The sequence below is a fragment of the Polyodon spathula genome, chromosome 10 (assembly GCF_017654505.1).
Source record: "Polyodon spathula isolate WHYD16114869_AA chromosome 10, ASM1765450v1, whole genome shotgun sequence".
NCBI classification, from domain to species: domain Eukaryota; kingdom Metazoa; phylum Chordata; class Actinopteri; order Acipenseriformes; family Polyodontidae; genus Polyodon; species Polyodon spathula.
In genome coordinates, this window is record NC_054543.1 from 5,480,022 (window position 1) to 5,501,228 (window position 21,207).

Genomic DNA, 21,207 nt, shown 5'->3' on the forward strand with positions numbered 1-21,207 from the left:
GACTGCAAGACCGGGCTGATTTAAACAGAGCACCAAATGTCTTTCAATCTAGGTCTTTCGCCCTATAGATTACAGCCCCTACTGCAGCACACGATCGTCATGCCTTCAGGAGTGTACTAAACAAAGGAGCTGTGTGGAAAACATAAAGGATATATAAAAGGAGGAAAAAGAAATCAAGACTACTAGAAAAACAATTCTCACCTAGGATCGGAACAGAAGCAGCACTAAAAAAAATAAAAAGCAATTGTCTGCGGTACTTAACCATTTAGTGTTGACTAAAACTAAAAAAAAACTTGCGCAAGATGAAAACCCATTCCTTTATAGTAGGTCACCTTATATTGGACATAAGAAAAAAAAAAAGAACATTTAAAAAAATATACAATATATGTACAATTTGAACATTTTATTTTGGAGTCAGTAGTGAATTTGAAGCTATCACGATTACATAATACTTCAACTAGTAATATACAATGAGAAAAGAAAAAAAAAAAGTTAGCTGTAAAACACACCAAACCCCATTATTTAGACTATTAAAATCTATTAAAAAAAGTTTAAACATAAGTTTACATAGTACTTTACAGTCCTGTAATTCTTAATCTAAAAGCCATTTTTGGATTTATTTGCTAGATACTATTGTAGTGTTATGATAAAAAGAAAAAACGGGCATCATAAAATAAGTTTTAAAAAAATCTTAAGATCATATATACACAAACCTCTGTACAGAATTATTAGATAATATTGGCGGTATTGTAGTAGTTTCTATAAAATTCAACAACCAAATCATCGTTCAGTCAACAGCAGGCACCCAACAGCCTACACGATTATTACAAAGAAAACTAACATAATAAAGTCTTTCTCTCCATTCGTCAGTATGTAAAACAGAGCAACATGTTTAATATGTATATGCTTGTGATATTATGCATTAGTTAGTATTCACAACTCAGCAGCCAAAGACATGTTTAATAGTCTGTGCAATAAGAAAAAAAAAAAAAAAAAAAATCCCTCCAGCTGACAGAATCATCACGCTAAAACAAAAGTTAATTTGTGCAGGCCCAAATGAGGTAATCATCTTTTCACGCTGTATAGAAAAAAAAGGAAGAAAAAAATGATGAAAATATGACAGCTTAGTCTTTGGGATCTTAAAAAAAACACACTTTCTATCACTGTACAATTCCAGAGTCAATGGACGTTTGCTTTCGAGGTGCCTTGGGTGGTGGAGGGGGAGGGGTCTTGCTTGGCAATGGTGGAGGAAGATGCTGAAAAATAACAAGATGAAAGATTAAACTCCTTCTGTCCCAGTTTAGATTTAAGGGGGAAATAAATGCACAAAATCAATGGTCATCACGACTAAGATGCAAGAGCATGGCAGTAATTTAAAATGCATGTTGCTTGCAGAAGAGCAAACAAACATACATTAGCAGGGATGAAAATAAGACTCCTATTGCAAAGCACTTTCCCCCATTCCAGGTTTTAATATGAGCTTGAGTAATGAGTTCAGCTGTGTGTTATTATACTCACAACAAAATTGGGAATGGATCACACTGTAATGCAATGAGGGTCATATTTCCATCCCTGCATCAGATAAACATTCAGGATGGTTCTACAATGGGGTGAAATCTAGAATGGGGAGGTTCTGAAGAAACCATTTTCTCTCTTTCACACCTGATCCCAGTGTATTGCTTTATTGTTTCCTTTAAGAACCAATTTAGGCTATGGATTTTGCATTACCCCCCCAAACAAACAATAACACAAGCAGAATCTGATTTAATTAAGTACAACCATCCTGATCAGTTTTTGTAAATTTGGAAAACATGTTTAAATTGACCAGCATAATGATCACTTTACTTACAGAGAGAAAGAGAGACTCTGCAAATTGGAGTGCCAACTAAGAGCGATATTCTGTCAGAGCAGCTAAGTAACACCTGTTCCTACTAAATCGCTGTCGACTGAATGCATGTTATCTGCACAGGTTCCATTTTACTACCTGTCTGTTTCGTCTGACAGGGTATAAATAAGATTTAGTTAACTGAATAGCTAGAACAAGAGAGTCCATTTTTAAAAACGAATTCCACCAAATAGACAGACTTACCCACCAAAATCCTGAATTATGTGAAAAGCAAAGCAATCAGCTCATGAATTACCTGCCTCGGAACTACCCATCTCAGTGGTGTTATATAAATAACATTTTATCTTCCTTGAAGCAGTACAATCTAGCTACAGCACAGAGCAGGGCTGTTATAAAAGAGGAACACTGAGACCATGTAATGCTACATCAGATCTATATTTGTTTTATTTAGTATTTTTTCAAATCTTGTTGGGAAAGGTCTTAAGTTTCATCCTTTAGGTCAATCTGCCTTATAAAATCATTAGGAAGCTGTATTAGACCTAATTAAAACACGTACCCTTTGATGTGGAGGAGGAGGTGGGGGTGTAGTAGGAGTCGTCAAGTCTTGATTATCCATGAGATTTCCATAATCGCCCATGTTGCTTTTTATAGGAAGAGGGGGTGGGATATCTGTTCTTTCTGGGCAACCCATGCCATTCAGTTCCATGCCTGGAATCAGAAAAAAAACATGTTGTTTGTCTATTAGTGCAAATATCTAAACAAGAAAAATAAGCAGAAAAAATGAACACAACTCTGGCTGGGGTGTCCTTGAGCAAGAGAAAAAGCTGAATATAAACCTTCCTTTTTTCCACTGGTACCATTTCTCATTAAGAAAAGTGAATCAAAGGATTTTAATTATTCCACCTCTAGCTTCACGTAACACTAATACATATACATTATTGATTGGCAGAGAGTATAGACTCTAAGCTGCTATTCATCTTCTCGTAAGAGCCCTGTATGATCTTTAAACCCTCTCATTAACTACTCTGGCTCAGTTGTAAATCACTCCCCACCCCCACCACAGATACAGACACACACACACACACACACAGACACAGACACAGACACAGACACACACACACACACACACACACACACACACACACAGTGGGTTAAGTAACTGAGCAGCTCAGAGCAAGATTTTTTCGCTCACTGAGCATGCCATTAAGTGGGTTCTTTCACTGAGCTGCTCTGAGCTCATGTCATCATGTGTGTTCTCAATTGGACTATCCAGGACAGTATCTACGACAATATACGTCATGCACAATCACACTTGGAAACTGAAAAGCTGAGTGTGTGTGTGTGTGTGGGACAGCCTATACATTAGGCACGTTCCCTTACAGTGGGTAGTACTTACTGGAGCCTATCTGTAAACTAAAGGCCATCCTGGCCCTGGAAGTGATGGGAGGGGGTCCAGACGTGGCTGAAGGGGGGCTAGGGGAGACAGAGAAGCGCCGGTCACCTGTCATCACACTCAACACCTGACTCTTTGGCCTTTGTGGTCTCAGCGGACTGATCTGAAATATAACAACATGTCATTTATAAGGATCATCCGAACAACACACTCCTGAAAAAAATAAAGTGGATCAAGCTTTGGCAGGAAAGTTGAACGTGTCAGAAGTGTTACCGTTTCCGAAAGAATGACAGCCTCTGTGGGCTGCAGGGAGATCTCAGCAGTTTTAAACTCTTTGTCAAACACCTCCTGGTGTTTGCTGTTCCTCTTCTCCTTCTTCTTGTCTTTCTTCTCTTTGTCAAGGTCATCCTTGTCCAGTTTATCTTGAGACTTGAAGTGCTGTTTCTTTGGCAGAAGGGGCTCTAGCGCAAAACTGAATTGGTAATGGAGGGGAAAAAAAATACATATATAAACAAATATGACAAAAAAGAAAAGAAAAAACGAGCGCTTACTGCTTCTCGTTAAATTGATTGGATCATATTTTTTATATAGACCCCCTAAAAAACATAACATCGTATTATTGGACTCTTATTTTAGACCAACAATTGTGTTCTCCTTGACATGACACAGTTACATCATAGCTTCTTTAAAATCATCTACACCTTAGATAGAAACTAATAGAAGTCAAGGACCGCCATGCCAATTTTCCTTCAGGAATGGCAAACTTCCTTGAAGGCAATTACTGAACTATCTATACACAGGCAGAGTTGACTGGGAATTGACAATCGCTGAAAAGGACATGTTTAATTACTTTTACTATATTTAATGACATATTTTCAAGTTCTAACATAAGTCTTGAAATGAACTGTCAACATGCAAGTCTTCTAGTTTTTTTTATGTTCTCGCTACAGAATGCTTCATATTTTAGTTATTCTCCCTATTTTAATTCTGTCATAAACATACTGTAATATTCTTTGGCTACTACATTTGGGATGAAGTCAATGTGAAATACTAATTCAACTGGCCTTAATGTATGCTAATGAGAAGCAGTAATGAATCTTTCAGTGCAGTTGCAATCTCAGATCCTCTGACACTTTTGATTATACAAAGTAGTCACAAACCCTTCATAAGTCCTATATCAGGAATACTAAATGGCAGTATATAGATTTTAACAAGCAAGGTCATTAAAGACTTGAATGGTTAAGTCACAGAACAGTGTATAATTGCCACAAATAAAGATCAGCCATTTAATTTCGCCCTTTTATTTTATTGGCTTTTGGTGTTCTGTGTGTAGCAATGGAAACCTTAATGCATTCTGGAAGCTTTTCTGTGTAATGGACATAACACCACCTTTCACTGACCTTTACATTTGTGCTGAAGGCAGCCAGTAACACAATATACAAGCCCCAACAGCATATTACCATAATAGCAAATCCATAAGTTGGAGACTATGGGTTTAATTTAATAAAATATAAGAATGGGAGTCACAATCCTAGGCAGGGACGAGGTGGTGCACCAATGTCCTTGCATTTCCCTTGTTGGCTTGAATTTTTCTTTCAATGGATAGTAGCACACACTTTAAAACCATCAAACTACTATGTATATTAGAAAACCATCAAACTACTCTGTATATCAGAAACATAGGAATGGGCTGGCTTGAAGCCTGAACTGCTCTGTTATCCCCAAGGGCTGGATGGAACATGTGCTTTCAACCCAGCACCTCTTATCAACCCTAAATACAAACCCGTCAGATCCAGGCCTGGATGGGGAGTTGTCTGATGATATGGATGACAACGACGCGACAGACAGGGGTCTCTGTGACGACGGCATTGTGAAGGACCTGACCATGGACCTGGGCCGACACCCTCGTCTCTCATCAATCGCAGACGGCTGCTGCTGCTGCACACACGAGACAAGGCCCATACACAACTGAGTACACTGGCAGGAGAACGCTGCTACACAACATATCACTTATTGCTGAGCCTTCCCTCTGCAAGATTTAGAAAGGGTTATCAGAAAGACATGTTTACAAATCAATTAAACCACCAAAAGGTTTGCCATGCTCTGCGCACATCACTATTAAATTAATCTGAGGTGACCTAATTTAATTTATTTATTTTAAATTTAGAGTGACCAATTATTATTATTATTATTTTTTTTCTCCCAATTTGAAATGTCCAATTCTGTTTTTTCTCCTCATCGCAGAGGGTCCCCGCACTGCTTGGACATTCTAAAGCCAGAATCGCTTTTAAGCCAAGCAATGGAGAGCAGAGGTGGGCAGAGCTACCGATCCCGGAAGACAGAGATCAGCCCTGCTTTTTTTCCCACTCTGAATATGCTTGGTGTCTGGCCAGTAGGGTTCGCTGTTGCGCGATGAGGACAGTATGTCCCTGTCTGTTTCCCACCCGCCACTCCGGGAGCGCCAGAGCCAATTTGATGCCCCCCCCTTGGGGTCCCCAGCAAAGTTCGGTCTCTTTGCACAGCCTGGATGTGAACTGTCCCAGCTGTGTGACTCATCCTGAGCTCCCCGGAGTACCGTTTTAACTGGATGAGCCACTCAGGGACCCCGTGACCTACTTTTAATTCATTTTTTTATTACAATTGAGGCCTGCAATAATTAGATGAGTTTTACTGATTAGAAAGCAGCAATTAAATATTCTTTTATATTCATGTAGTAAGCTATCAGTTCACTCAAGAGCATTACTTGTTGCAGCTGCGTCCTAGCACTTCTAATCAGGAGTAGCAACACTGGCAGGGTAACAATAAATGTGCAGATTCCCTTAGTCATCTCCCCTGGTGGTGGTAAACATGTTATTGATGTGTCACATGTATCTCTTCTAAATCAATGAAACCCCAGAAATAACAAGGAGGACTTTGGCTCATTCCAAAGAGGTTTTTTAAAAAGGGCCATGCAATTTCATATAAAAAAAAAGGACAACATTATTATAACAAGGCTCAAATAATAAACTTGCATCTTTCTTTCAATATAAATCACTGCAACACCTGATGAAGACACACTGTATGTCAAAACATTTGTTTGTTTTTTTATTTGTTTCAATAATAATAAAACTTTTTTTTTTTTTTTTAACAAATTGTAAGAGGAATTTGATATATAATATTAACAGTCAAACCTTAAAAATGAAACCAACTTTGTCGAGCAAAATATACATGGTTGAATTGTCATTGCTGTTAACACTTTTTTAACTCTGTAGAGTCATTAATATATAAAGTGCCTTATGGTCAGCATCTCTTTTTGGAAAAAGCTTTTGCTGTGCAGGAATGCCTTCATGATTCATTGATTGACTGGTGTACAGTGCCTATAGAAAGTCTACACCCCCTTTCAAAATGTTCACCTTTTGTCGCTTTATAGCCTGGAATTAAAATGCATTAAAATATATACTTTTGTATTTATCTACACATCCTACCCCACAACTTCCAAGTGAAAAAAATTCTAGAAATCTGTATAAAATTAATTAAAAATAAAAACTGAAATACTTTGGTTGGATAGGTGTCCACCCCCTTGTAATAGCAATCCTAAATTAGCTCAGGTGTAACCAATCGCCTTCAAAATCACACACCAAGTTAAGTGGCCTCCACCTGTGTTAAATTGTAGTGATTCACGTGATTTCAGGAAAAATTCAACAGTTCCTGTAGGTTCCCTCTGCTGGGTAGTGCATTTCAAAGCAACAACTCAACCATGAGCACCAAGGCGCTTTCAAAAGAGCTCCGGGACAAAGTTGTTGAAAGGTACAGATCAGGGCATGGGTATAAAAAAAGATCAAAGGCCTTGAATATCCCTTGGAGCACAGTCAAGACGATTATTAAGAAGTGGAAGGTGTATGGCACCACCAAGACCCTGCCTAGATCAGGCCGTCCCTTCAAACTGGATGACCGAGCAAGGAGGCTGATCCAAGAGGCCAATGGCAACTTTGCAAGAGCTACAGGCTTTTATGGCCAAGAAAGGTCAATGCGTGCATGTGACAACAATATCACAACCACTTCACAAATCTGGCCTGTATGGTAGGGTGTCAAGAAGGAAGCCATTACTCAAGAAAGACCATCTTGAACAGTTTGAAGTATGCAAAACAACACTCAGTAGATTCTGTAGCCATGTGGCAGAAAGTTTTGTGGTCTTACGAAACTAAAATGAAACTTTTTGGCCTAAATGCAAAGCGTTATGTTTGGCGCAAACCCAACATAGTGCTTCACCAAAAGAACACCATCCCTACTATGAAGCATGGTGGTGGCAGCATCAGGTTATGGTGATTTTTCTCATAGGCAGGAACTGGGGCACTTGTCAGGATAGAAGGGTAAATGAATGGAGCAAAGTACAGAGAAGTCCTTGAGTAAAACCTGCTGCCCTCTGCAAAAAAGCTGAAATTGGGATGGAATTTCACCTTTCAGCATGACAACGACCCAAAGGACACAACCAAAGCTACACTGGAGTGGCTAAGGAACAAAAAGGTAAATGTCCTTGAGTGGCCTAGTCAGAGCCCCGACCTAAATCCAATCGAAAATTTGTTGCATGACTTAAAGATTGCTGTCCATCAACGCTCCCTAAGGAACTCGACAGACTCCCCTGAGTTAATACTTGGTGGAGGCACCTTTGGCAGCAATTACAGCTGTGAATCTGTTGGGATAGGTCTCTACCAACTTTGCACACCTAGATTTGGCAATATTTGACCATTCTTCTTTACAAAACTGTTCAAGGTCTGTCAAGTTCCTTGGGGTAGGATGTGTAGATAAATGCAAAAGTATGTATTTTAAATGCATTTTATTTCCAGGCTATAATGTTAATAATGCCTGTGTGTGTATATATATATATATATATACACACACACACACACACACACACACACACACACACACACGCACACACACACACACACTTTGATGGAATGTAGTTGCAATACTTGCGCTCATTAGTGTTAATTTGGAGGTGTTTATTCATGTGAAACCACTTTGCCAAAAAAAAGTTTAATAAAGAATACATCTAAAAATAAATTAAGAATAAGTAATTACATTTACAGAAAGCTGTTATCGATAGATTTTTGGGTAGTGTTTTTTTTTTTATTTTTTTAATTTCATGTACACCTGGCTCTAAATTCCCTGAAGTAGCTCCAACTTGACTAACACTCTTCATGCATACATATTTAATATCAGGCAGATTCTGGATTTACTTACAAGTGCTCTGACCCCATACTGCTTTTCTACTTTTTCTCTTAGCTGCTTAAAGCAAGCTTCCAATCTCTCATGGAAGGGCCTCAATGCTTCTGTAACTTTCTCTCCATGTATGCGGATTCCTTCAGCCAGGAATGGGATCTGTAAAGAAACAAACAGTTCAGAACAATCATATCAAAACTTACAGAGAAAGTAGAACGTACATAACTCACCAACAATAACTGGATTAAACTAACTTTCAAATCAAATGTAAAAAGGGCAAATCATAAGAACACATTATTATTGCATTTCCTTTAAGTGTACGATCATATAGAGCTCAGTTCTAGAACATTGTCCAATGTTCTAATCCTGCTTGATCATTCCATTCAATCCAAGGGGACTGCAGCTGTAAGACTTTGTTTAAAAGGATAACGGCAACAACTCTTTGATGCTGTCATTGAAAGAACAAGCCTGTGACAACCTCTGGAAGGGATGATAAAGCAATGCATTAGGACAATGAAAACAAACGATTGAGTAAAACCCAGGAGAAAAGCTACTCTTAGCAAGACAAACCACAGTACTAATCTTTGTTGTTCTCTTTCATGCATATTTAAAATTAGCATATATGCTACCATATTGTAAATGTGTACCCTGTGTATAATACGTAAAAGTGAGTTTTTTTGGCTTGTGAAAGGCGATTGCTCTGAAACCTGCGGCATATATTTTTGTGTTTCAACAAATCGATACAAATAACATATCAATTATTAAAGACAGAACAAAACAGCAACTTTGGTATTTATGTATTTTCTGCAACATCCAGCAAGGAAAATCAAAACAGGATCTTAGCTTGCATTTTGCAGAAACAGCTTTATAGCTTTAGCTATAACTGAATTTTGAATGACGTCTTTGCATAAACAAATTCTTGAAAACATGTCTTAGATCTGTATGAACAGCTGGTTTTAATGGGGAGCACAACCCAGCTTTAGCTGATTTTCTCTAGTTACCCACAACTGCTGCTGTTCTGTGCACTCCACCCTCACTCATTATAATGCTGCCCCCGGAAAGCAAGAATTTAGCTGGTTATGAGAAAGGAGTAATTGAAAGCTTTTTAAGTAGGTGGATGGCAAGGTGTAGGCGGCTTGAACACAAACATCCTTTCAGCAATAAATTACTGGTTGAGTAAGTTACGACTGTACTCAATGTGAAACACCCCCCCCAAAAAAAACACAACAATATTTTGATCCGAGTATTTTGCCTGTACAGGGTGATGACATTATTAATTATTGCAAATCCCTGTGGCCAAAGCAAGTGCCATGTGGTAACTTGTTCTCAATAGATCCTTGCCTGTCTGAAGATTGTTCCAAAACCAATCTTCAACAAAGAAAACACTGCAAGTAAAGCTGTTATTACCATAATCTGAATGCAGGCCTAACTTTACAATAAAATTGTGCTTAAAAAAAAAAAAAAAAAGAGACGCCATTTGTTCTTTGAGATAAAATGCCAACAAAAAATAGGTACAAAATACATTTGTAAAACGAAGCAGGCTCCCGGAGTGTGCTCTTTCATTCATTCACGCATGCATGCTTGCTCTTAGGCTGGATTCATTTTCAAAATTATGTTGTGGCCTTTTGCCAACTCATAGTGTTGCACGCTTTTCTTCAACAATGCATTTAAATTGGGTGAAGCTGGTCAAGGGTCACTCCCTGCATAAAGTCTAAGTGGCATCAGAGTGGCACCTCTTACATGTAATTGCCAGCTGTTGTGTACACTACATTACCATTTTGTGTTGTATAATTATTTGCAGTACTGTACCTAATGGAAAACAACAACACAGTTTAGTGTAGAAAACTATAATAAGGTAACTTGCAGTAATTGAAACAGCTAAGTTTGAATAATGACAGCAATAATGTTAAGGCTCTTTGAGAAGAGGACACGCGTGATGTTCTACATTGTCCTTACTATAAAACTGACTTTTTAAATTCAGTATATAGATGATGAGAGTTTTGGCTTGATTCCATTCTCCAAGGAACCAATTTATTTCTGTAGTGTTTTTGGGACGGGGGGGTATGGGGAATGGGCGGGTGATCAATACAGGCGTACATGGGAAGCAAAAGGTTCGGTATAGAAACAGATTTACAGCTTTGTATTTAATGGTTCCAACACTAGTGGATGTGCTATTAAAACAGTTCAATATCATAAGCTATTCAGTGTTGTACTGTTCATTTCCATGTGAAGGTTTGCTTTCATGTTCATTAGTCTTTTCATTGGTCAATAAAAGCCCACGGGGAGGAGTGCTTGAATGCTTTTCAAGGAAAAGGGAAAATATCAAACTATAAGCAGATGACCTTGACTCCAAGATCATATACACTGCTGAATGTATTGGATTCAGGGCATATCTATGAAATCCATTCTTTGAAAAACCTTGATAAGGGGCAAAAATAAGCCCCTGAAGGTGGTGATTCATTCACTGAATTTAATGAATTTGTTGCACAGAGCATCAAGTAGTCCAGTCGTCAGAGGAAGTTATCTCCCAGATTTCCATCTGCTGGAAAAGTGATTCACTGCCGGGACTCAACACCTGCTTCATAACTAGTTTTATTCAGCTTTGTCTTGTACTCCTGATGCAGTCTGGTTATGTGTTAATACCTTCTGTCTTGTTATTTTTTGGTTTGTTTTCGCATTCCAGTGTCCACGTTATAAAATATGGGATGATAATCACTTTATTCACACATTAGTATTTAGTTAGAGAAGTTGATGTTAATCTTTATTTCTTTCATCTTTTTGCAATATTTAACAGTTGTATGCCTAGTAGTCTATTTTGCATCAGCCATAGCGATTTTATAATAGACATTTGATGGGTCTTGTCTTGATTAGTGGCTTTTTTTTTGTCTTTCTGATTAAATTGGCTAGCATTTCTGTTGTGCTTTCTAACACATTCCGTGAAACGAACCAGTTATCCCAGCTTGAAACAGGATTGAACGATGAGATAACAAGGCTTGCAAAAAAAGCCATCTGCTTTAAATGACAAAGTGACAGATTTTTTTTATTATATTTTCTTATTTGAAGCTGTTGTTTTTGTTTTGCAGTAACAGTTCTATAACAGAGCTGCACAAAATGAATAATATGCAAAGCTGTTATGCACCATAACCATTTGTTATTGAAGTATGTAAAGTCCCTGTCAGAACTATCAGGGCGACTTATTATTTTACATGTGATTGCGTTTTTAAGGCCTTTCATTATGCCAACACTTTATTCCTGTGAATGCCAGTAAATTCCTATTGCTATGGTGCAGGTATACTAAATTGGGAGTACCAATTTATTTATTTATTTTACATCTGGAAAAGAGTTTGGATCAGGCTTTTGCACACAACTGAAATTAGCATCTCATAGCAGAGTCTCTAATTTAGGGTTAAAAGAGTACGTTACGTCTGATCTATGGGTTTTACAGAACAAGATCGGTGGACTGTTATGGTGCAGTACTGTTAGACAAAATAAAAATAAATACCTGTGACCCGCTCCCTGAACTTTTAAGAGCAGCCAAGGCAAGTGCAATAGATGCAGTCTGCCTTCTAAAATATTAAAGGTCGTGATTTTTCTGCAAAATAACACGTATCTACTACTCTTCCCTGAAAGCCTGTGGCTATTACATAAGTAAATGCTCTACTGGTTAACATGTATGCCTTCAGCTTTGATAAAAACGCAGTTTGGAAGCTGCTGTACAGTGTATTCATTACCGGTCCCCCTATGTTGCATACTGAAAAAGTAAGGTTTATTTAAACCTGGTCAACTGTTTAACTTGTTCAATTAACTAATTAAGGAGATGGTTGGCAAGCAGCTACCTGTAGATGAAACTACTGAAAATGCAACGGCACGTACAACAAAGCTCTGGTTACAGACTGGTGCACAAAAAGAAACTGCTGCTTTGGAGGAATCTAAACCTCTGCCTGGTTAACTCAGATCTCAACACAGAGCAGAAGATGTATTAATCATTTAATTAATTAATCAATTGATTACTGGAGTATCAAAGGAAGTTCCGGAAGACCATTCCGGATTTTACTGTGACATTAATTGGATACACCGGAACTTGTTACCTGCACAGCTCAGGGTAATGGCATGTTCTTGAGTCCCAGCAAAACCACACTATAGCGGACAGACCAGCCTTTTTTGAAGAAATAACAAACCCTAGATAACATACTGTACAGCTGAGATGACAGTCCTAAATTAGCAGTTTTACATAATTAATAAACAGCCCATTGGATTCGTGTGGGTGAGGCACTCCTCACTGCACTCCAAGTGCAATTACATCAGCACATGAATATCTTATCAATTGTTATTGCTATAAAAGCAAGCATGTAAGCAAACAGGCAAATAAATAAATGCATGCATGTATGTATGACCACCAGGAAACCCTATGACCTGTAGACAGCTCTTTTTTTTTTTTGCCACTCCTGCCAATAAGAAAATCCAGTGACACCAGTATTTACACTGGGTATTTGTTTTTTGTTTTTTTGAATAGAAGACACTATTACATATTGATTAGACCTTTGCCAGCTAAGCCCTTCAGAAGAAAAACAAGGACACATACATCTGATAAGGCTAGGACTGGATGTACAGAACTTTTAAGCTGGCCATGCAAAAAGCCAAGGTCTGGAATATATAAAGCAGATAACATCACTCTGTGCCATTCACCACCACAGATGCTACTCCTTTTAAAATTGGTACATTACATTTGATGCAGTTCAAAGACCCAGCTGGTCACAAACTAACACTCCTATTCCTACACATCCAATAATGCCCAAGTGTATTTATTGTAACTAATTTCAATCATAGTTTGGCTCAAAGAAATAGCTCCCTCGCTTCAAAAATATGCACGTTCAAACAGCAAGGATACGGCTACATTTACAAAAGACTTAGAAATATACTTAAATGACCACTGAAAGTGCACCTCTTATTGGCTGGTCCACCTTTTCTTCTGCTGAAGATTTCAGGGTTCTTAGTTCTTAGTTTGATTTGGGATATTAACTCAATTAACTGAGCCATGTGGGTTAAGGCATCTAAGTAGTAGAACTTTTGACAGACAGTATCACAGAAAACAACTGTGTACTATAAAGACAGTGGGCTCTGTTTAAAGAACATTTTTTCAAACAGGTTCTTATCATTAAGAAACCAAAAAAGTCATAATATGGCAGCCATGTCAAAAGCGAAGGGTACTGTTACATTTTGCTAGCAGAGCCTTACCTGCCAGGCTATCAGATCCTTTAGTTTTTCAATCTTGTCCTGATCCTCGGAATGTTCTTGCATGTACTTCTCAGTAAAGAAAGCCTGATGACAGACGGGGGAAAAATACATTACTCAGTGTCATGATAACATTTTCAAGGGAGAAGGACCCCTGAGTTAAGACTTCAGCTGACACTAAAGTGTCAACAATAAGTTGATTTATAAGAGAAAGCGACTGTTTTATATATATATATATATATATATATATATATATATATATATATATATATATATATATATATATATATATATATATATATATATATATATATATAATGAAGACAAACAGTAAGATGGATGTCAGTCTTTTACAGATGAGTTATGAACTAGTTTTTGTTTGACAGCTAATTTAAATGGACAAAAAATAGATGTTTAAGTTTTTATCGATTTCAGTATTTATTTGTATGTGTGTGTGTGTGTGTGTGTGTGTGTGTGTGTGTGTGTGTACGAATAACTTAGCATTGCAATGTAGGGGCATTGAGGATCACAAGAGCTTCCAGAATTTTGAAATGTTTTGAAACACAAAGTCCAGGTACAGAGACATTTTTACGGTCAAATATTTTACTATTCAACATATCACCCTAAAATTAATGAGTCACAAAATTTTAGATATATTATGTTTAAAATAAATAAATAAATAAATAAATAAAAACTAAGATAACAGGATAAAGAGTCACAAGATAAACTGGGAAGAGACACTGCAAACAACATAATTGCCACAACATAATTCTGCAAATTCTTCAGGGGCCAAATTAGATTAGAAACTGTGCTTTCCAACTGTAAGCATTACAAAAATTAACCACAGCTCTAACATGGGAAATAATTACAGCAGTCCGAAACACGAAGCTGGTATCGCACAGTCTATTTTATATAATTACCAGTATTTCTATTACTATCTCCGGGATCATTCTCCCAATATCCCAATATCTTCACGATTAATGCAAGTAAAGGTGCAACACCATAATAATAGATCGTAAATCAAATTTCAATTCTTTATTTTTAGTTGATCCACGGTCCATTATTGTGTTGCAAGTCTACTTGCATCAATCGTAAACAATTACAACACTGCATAGGTACTTAAATTTATACAATAGATAGGAGCATTACTGTAGCAAAATAGCCCATAATTTATTTCTATGTTTCAAACATGTTTTTTTTGATAAATAAAAATGGACTGAAGAGACCTACTTTTACAGTCCCAATAGTAAAAACACATTTCTGATGTAACAAAAATTATCAAAATACTTGATTTCATGTAACAGCTATAAAACAGTAAGAGATCCAAGGTCAAATGTTAATTTCCTCTTCCAATTGAGAGGTTGGTGAATTAGACTATAGATATTAAACACAGAGATAGGAGAGTGGGTAGTGCTGGGGCAACAGATGTTAGTGAATGAAAACCATCTTTACTCTCTTGCTCTCTTTCTTTAACCTATCTGCCTTGCTTCATATTAATTAAGTCAGTAACATGGCAGAACCAAAAACATTGACATTGCCACGGCTGAATACTGCATCACCAACAACAACAACAACAACAACAACAACAACAACAACAACAAACAAACCTGGTTAATGATGTTGGCCACAATTATGACCCAATTTGAAACCGAGGACACGTCAAAAAATTACATTTCTACTAAAAATAGTTACCTTTTCATAATTTGTAAACCCTCCCATTACAGCGGGATCCACAATTCCATTAAGCAGCATGGAGAGAGGATTGATGGGCAGGCTGGGATCGTTCAAATGCCGCTGAACCACGTTATTGATCTTCTCGTTGGTCAACTGCATTGTTTCTATTGCATTTTCCAAAGGACTAATTTCAACCTGCAGATAACAGAAGAAATCGTGACACACAAGACACATACATTCCATCATTATGCATTCAAACGGCTTCGGCTTCAAACAAATAAGTTTTATACATAAATCAATTGAAATAATGCAACAATTTGGGATACAATTAGTCCCAATTTAGAAGGTACAGTTTATTATTTAACAGATAGAAACAGGAAGCCGGGAAATAATGAGTTTAAACTTTAGTATTGGCAATGTGAACCACATTTCCTTAGAAAGCGGTCACCTCTTGTAATCTCCAATGATGGTACATTGATTGTCAAATAAATTAAATAGTTGAAATGAAGCAAAGCAGTCGGCCTGCCACTCTGGAATCAGACAGGACCTCACCCGCCTGAGTGTGCTTGATACCTTTCTGTGTGGGGGTGTTAGTTTCACTGAGATTGTGCTAACAAATGCCTTTAATAAAACACACGCTCTCTTGAAATAACCTACTCCTATGAAGCAAACCCTAATTTGCAACAACATATAGCTCTAGTTTGTAGTATTCAAAACCATATCGAAGATACTCATTTATATTTTATCCTTCAAATACATGTATAAGGCTGACTTTACCAGCAGATGGTGCTCACTGACTCACAGTAATATGAAAATGTGGTTTACATGTTAATAATCATTATATTATTTCCTTTAACCCTGCAGTGTCTGAGTGCTTCAACCCATCACTAAGCCACAAAGAAAACACCAGGCAGAGGCTGAATATCTGGTCCTGTTTGAATAGAAAATGAGATGTCACCCTGTGTCAAAAATATAACAGAGCCACAAAGTGCTGGGATATTTCTCCTGTTGAGACCATCCATGGCTGTGGCTTAAAGCTATTTCATCTCAAGAGGACTCTGCACTGGGATCTTAAGAGGCAAAGCAGATTCAGTATCAGTCATAGTGGGTACCTAATTGCTTAATTATACTACAGATGATGCTGGCTGCTTGGAAAAACTTGCAGTTACTGTACAAGACTACAGATCAGCAGTCAGTGTTCCTGTACAGTCTGTGTTGAAATAGTAAATACAGGTGTGACCAGCAGCAGCAGTGACTGGTAGCAGTAACAGAAATACAAGCAGACAGAGTTTCCTGTCACAGTGGTATAGTTGGAAAAGATTAGCTTAAGTCAAAGTGAAAATAGTTTGAAAAGCAAAAACATGTTTTTTAGCTTTCTATGTTAGGGCAGGCAGTGAAGACGAGATTCTGATAGTAAACGGTCAACATTCCTTAAACAAAGACCACTTATTCAAAAGAACCAACAATTCCTCATGTGCATGAGTTTGTTTTTTGTTATAAAAAAAGGACATTCCCCATCTACAGAATGTGCAAGACATTTAATTATCTTTCCTCTTAATACAAGGGCTGTAATAATCCTACAAGTCATGATTTATAAAAGGAAATCCTAAGTTGACAGCCATTAGTGGAATATGCATTTCGTGTCTGTATGAGCTGCACATTATTAAAGGTGCATATGTAGAAGCTGCCCACGCAAAGTCACACAGCACATTTTGTACTTCAGGGCCCTGGTGCGAGTTTCCTTCTGGCAATCCAGGCTTCAAGGGGAAAAAAACAATAGAGATACAAAGTAAAAGCCACTGTCATCAACTGTTCATGTGTATAAAATCTACAATTCAAAACTCAATTCAATGTTCTGGTGAGTTACCTAATATCTTCATGCATCGCATTTCCAATTCAGACTCTACAGAGACCATAATGACATTATGCATAACATTTTACATCTGAATACAACTGCCTGTATCATCATCCTGCGGACAATCTGTGGGATTTGATCACTTATATGCAAATTACATTTCAGAGATACAAGAGACAAAAATAACCATCCCTCTAAACCGGCTATGAATATATAATCTGTTTTCCTAGGCCTTTAGTTTCTAATATGGATTGACAGTGTACGCTCACAAACAGTTCAAATCCAGGAGTGTTTGTTTTCTCTCTGAGGTACACTATGCTGCATCTAAGACCAGGGTTTCAATATAGCCAATGGAATAAAACAATTTTAAACCAGGCAGTTCTGGGTCCAAGTGAATTCTGCTGTCTTTACTTTAGCGTACTTCCACATCAGTTTGAGGGGTGAGAACAAAAAATACAGGCTCTTCATACTTTGCTCAGGACTAACTAAGGATTAACCTTCACTTTGTATGTTTTCCTCAGTGTCACTTCTCAGTCCCACACCTTTGCTTTAAAAACACGCCAATAAGGACAAAGGAACTTTTCACATAAAAATAAAACAAATCATTTGCAAATTCTGAGTTAAAAAAAAAAAAAAAACCTAACACGATTAGCTATCCTTTAATCTTTAACACACATACTGTAGAACGTTGCTGACATGCATGATACAAAATTATGACATCAACACAGGTCTCTTTTGAAGACACGAGCAAATGGCAATTCCCAAATCAATCATTTTTACTGCTTAAAATTGCACTTTGTTGATACATTGCGTCTACTAGAATGTTCACAATCACAAATGAACTACAAATAACCGACAGTGTTTGAGCCTCAGCCAATAACCAATTCACTCATATGAAAATATCCACAGGCCTGTCAGTTAGTAGCGAGACATGTATGTCTACAACACTTAAGGGGAAGAATCATATTGATTGTATCCTGTTAAAGAACCCCAAGATAGTTATTTGATTATGAGGCTTGACTGGCTTCATCATGCATCACACTTACCATGGAGACAGATACAACTTCAAACCATCTTAGTATACCTGGCAGCTTGTAAGCTATTACGTAAGTGGTTCTTTCAATCCACATATTCTGTAAAAGAAAGAAAAAGGCTTATGAGCTAAAGGCTTTACTTCTAATGTAAGTTCCAGATACCACCCCTACTTGTTTGAAGCTAGAGGTCTACAGAGAATGTTTCTTGTTTTTTTAACTTGAATGAAACCCTGCTTTTGTAAGTGCATGTTTTACATACACATGTTTTACATACACACGTTTTAAATACACACTCCATGAGGGACTGGAAGCCTTCAGCAACATGAATGCTGTAAACACGGCCTAACAGAGTTACAAACACCCTTTAAAATTGCATTTTATATTGAATGGGTGCAGCGGTTTCCTTTTATAACAATTAGTGATGATGATGGCTTACTCCAAAACACCCTTTAAAATGAGATGTGTATCCTGCAAAAACAGTGTATGACCAGAGAGACTGATGATTTACATTATATGTATTTAATAGAATTAACTGGGGAAAAAGGCTGCTCTTTATACAAAATATGTTAAAAAATGCATGTTTAATATGGACTTCTTTCTGTGTTCTTGGTTTTCTGAGAACAAGAATAGATACCCCTCAATAAGGAATATTATTAGTTAAAAGATAGAGGTCAGATTGAGTTACTGCACCAGAACGATTGCAGGTCAACTTAAATAATGTGCTGACGTCCATTGGGAATGTTCTTCTGGGACATCTCCAAATCCATCTTAGAAATTGAGTTTTGGTCCACACACCACAAAAACACAATTGTCTTGCACCATTTGTTTACAGTGGTACACGGCATAATGGCTGCTGTCTTTACCAACTAACCAGTTAACTAACTTGCTGTTTAAAAAAGGGAAAGTGTCCTTCAAATCATCTTACCTGAATTCTGCTGCCCTGGTCAACTATGCACTTTGTTTTCAACATGATAGACCCACAGTTACAAAGGTCTATGTGATACATTTATATTTAATATTACAAAGCCCCAATGGTACATCTCCCTTAAACTAATTTACTGTATTGTTAGCAGTTGTGAAAACCTGTACAGCTGTTATTTGAAAGCTTGATTCACTCAAACATAACTGCATAACTTTGGGGACCAATGCAAGACACTCCTGCTCTCTGTGGTCTTCAACAAAAAATCTCTATTGAAAAACATTTAAAAAGAAACAACATGTATATATATAGACACACACACCCCTCAATTGTACATCATCATCTCTTGGACTGTGGCCAAACTAATCCCCTTCAATGAATCTATTTGGTGTCACACACCACATCCAATTGCTGGAACCTTTTTAGTCATCTTGATGTTGTTAAGACTGTACAGAAACTTGAACTCTGGCTGGTTACATCCATACACTTTAACACCATGCACTAAAAGAAGAAAGAAAATGACTCTTACTGAAAATTCGTTGTCTGGATCCTTCTCCCCTTTTCTTATTGGTCTGGAGTACTGAAACTTCTGGACCTCATTTATAGTGTAGAAACTAGAGAAGAAAAAGAAAATGCAACATAATCCTACACACCACTAGGGTATAGAATGTGCAATCATGCACTTTTAAGCTTGGATGAACAGTTTGATTAGGTTATTTAAGGCAAATAAAGGATCTATATCTAGTAACCATGGAAGGACTTCTTAACATTTTAATTGCAGACAAGTCCTCAAGGATCAAACACGGCAATAGAAGACTATTCATTAACTCTTTAGGTCAAATTAGAATCTGATGGCCATGTGTATGTTGCAGGTCCAAATATTAATGCAATGCAAGCAGCTGTGCATGTGCCAAAAGCATATTACTGGTTAGGGTGACCTAACCGCTCAAGGTTAACAGACTTTCACACTTAGAAAATGATACTTGTGATGTCCCATTATGACTGTGATGTTCTCCATTCTCAAGATCAAATGACCTACTGATACTCCTGAAAGTGCAAACTCTGAAGCTTTATTTCTTATTTATATATGTTTTCAGACTGATATGTTACAACCAAGACAACAATAAAACCTTACAATTCCAGACATCTTAACTTTGTTTTTTTTTTTGTTTGTTTTTTTTTAAAAAGCATTCTTATCCTCAAAAACAATTGGTCTTTCATTTTGGTAAAATTACAGGTATTATTGTTTTCAGCTTAAAATTACGTTTAAAAATAAATAATGTCCACAACTTAAAAGCAAAGCAATAAAAAATGATGTTCAGTGTGACATTTCCACAATAGCCACCTTCATCTGCAGTAACTGTGTTTTCTATCTTTTTCAAACTTTATTTGAGTAAATCACCTCAACTTACACTCGGCCGCCAGTTCTTGACAAAAAAAAAAAAAAGAAAATACAATTTGAAAAACCACATTAACAGTGAAAAAAAAAGAACTAACAAACTAAATCTATAAAAGTTTCCTCAGTTCATGAGCATGCATATTTTTTTGACACAACTGTACTTGTTAAGATAGTTTCATCTTTTAGCGAATACCATGCATTATTTATACAGCAAGCTGTTTTAAGATAGTATCTCTAGCATCCAGGCTTAATTTTCACAGCTGGTGTGGGCTGAATTTCATATGCAGGAGGCTTGGTATCTGCTTGCAATGTGCTGCCATTCCTGTAACTATCCAACCAACCATCAGACTGTCATTGTAGCAGGGGTTCTGGGATCAGTGGTTATAGGCATTCAAACAATCCGTTGGACATTTGTTTTGCCTTTTAAAAGGAAAACGAACACATCTGAAAATCGATCCTTGATCCCATTTGATCCCAATTTCTCTTACAATGCACACCCCTGTGTAGTTCATACAAGCTGTCATTCCTGAGGAACGAGCAGTGGTGTAGTGCAATGTTCTGTACGTCGCCAAGCAGGGTACTGAAGTTGATGCAAAAAATAAAAAATAAAAAGATGTATCAATAAAAATGACTGGTACCCCATTCAGGTAATG

General features: G+C 37.2%; 1 protein-coding gene across 2 annotated transcripts in view; it reads right to left on the reverse strand.

The window, feature by feature from the left end:
* Positions 1-388: 388 nt before the first annotated feature.
* Positions 389-21,207, reverse strand: part of LOC121321739 (dedicator of cytokinesis protein 1) — a 205,995-nt gene continuing 185,176 nt past the window's right edge. For both annotated transcript variants that reach the window (XM_041260857.1, XM_041260856.1), the window contains exons 43-52: positions 19,685-19,769; positions 18,249-18,335; positions 15,366-15,542; positions 13,677-13,760; positions 8,463-8,600; positions 5,023-5,177; positions 3,513-3,711; positions 3,243-3,402; positions 2,403-2,554; positions 389-1,256 (exon numbers count right to left, since the gene is read on the reverse strand). In XM_041260857.1, coding sequence (XP_041116791.1) covers positions 1,161-1,256; positions 2,403-2,554; positions 3,243-3,402; positions 3,513-3,711; positions 5,023-5,177; positions 8,463-8,600; positions 13,677-13,760; positions 15,366-15,542; positions 18,249-18,335; positions 19,685-19,769 — 1,333 coding nt within the window. In that variant the 3' untranslated portion in view covers positions 389-1,160. The remainder of the gene's footprint in view (positions 1,257-2,402; positions 2,555-3,242; positions 3,403-3,512; positions 3,712-5,022; positions 5,178-8,462; positions 8,601-13,676; positions 13,761-15,365; positions 15,543-18,248; positions 18,336-19,684; positions 19,770-21,207) is intronic.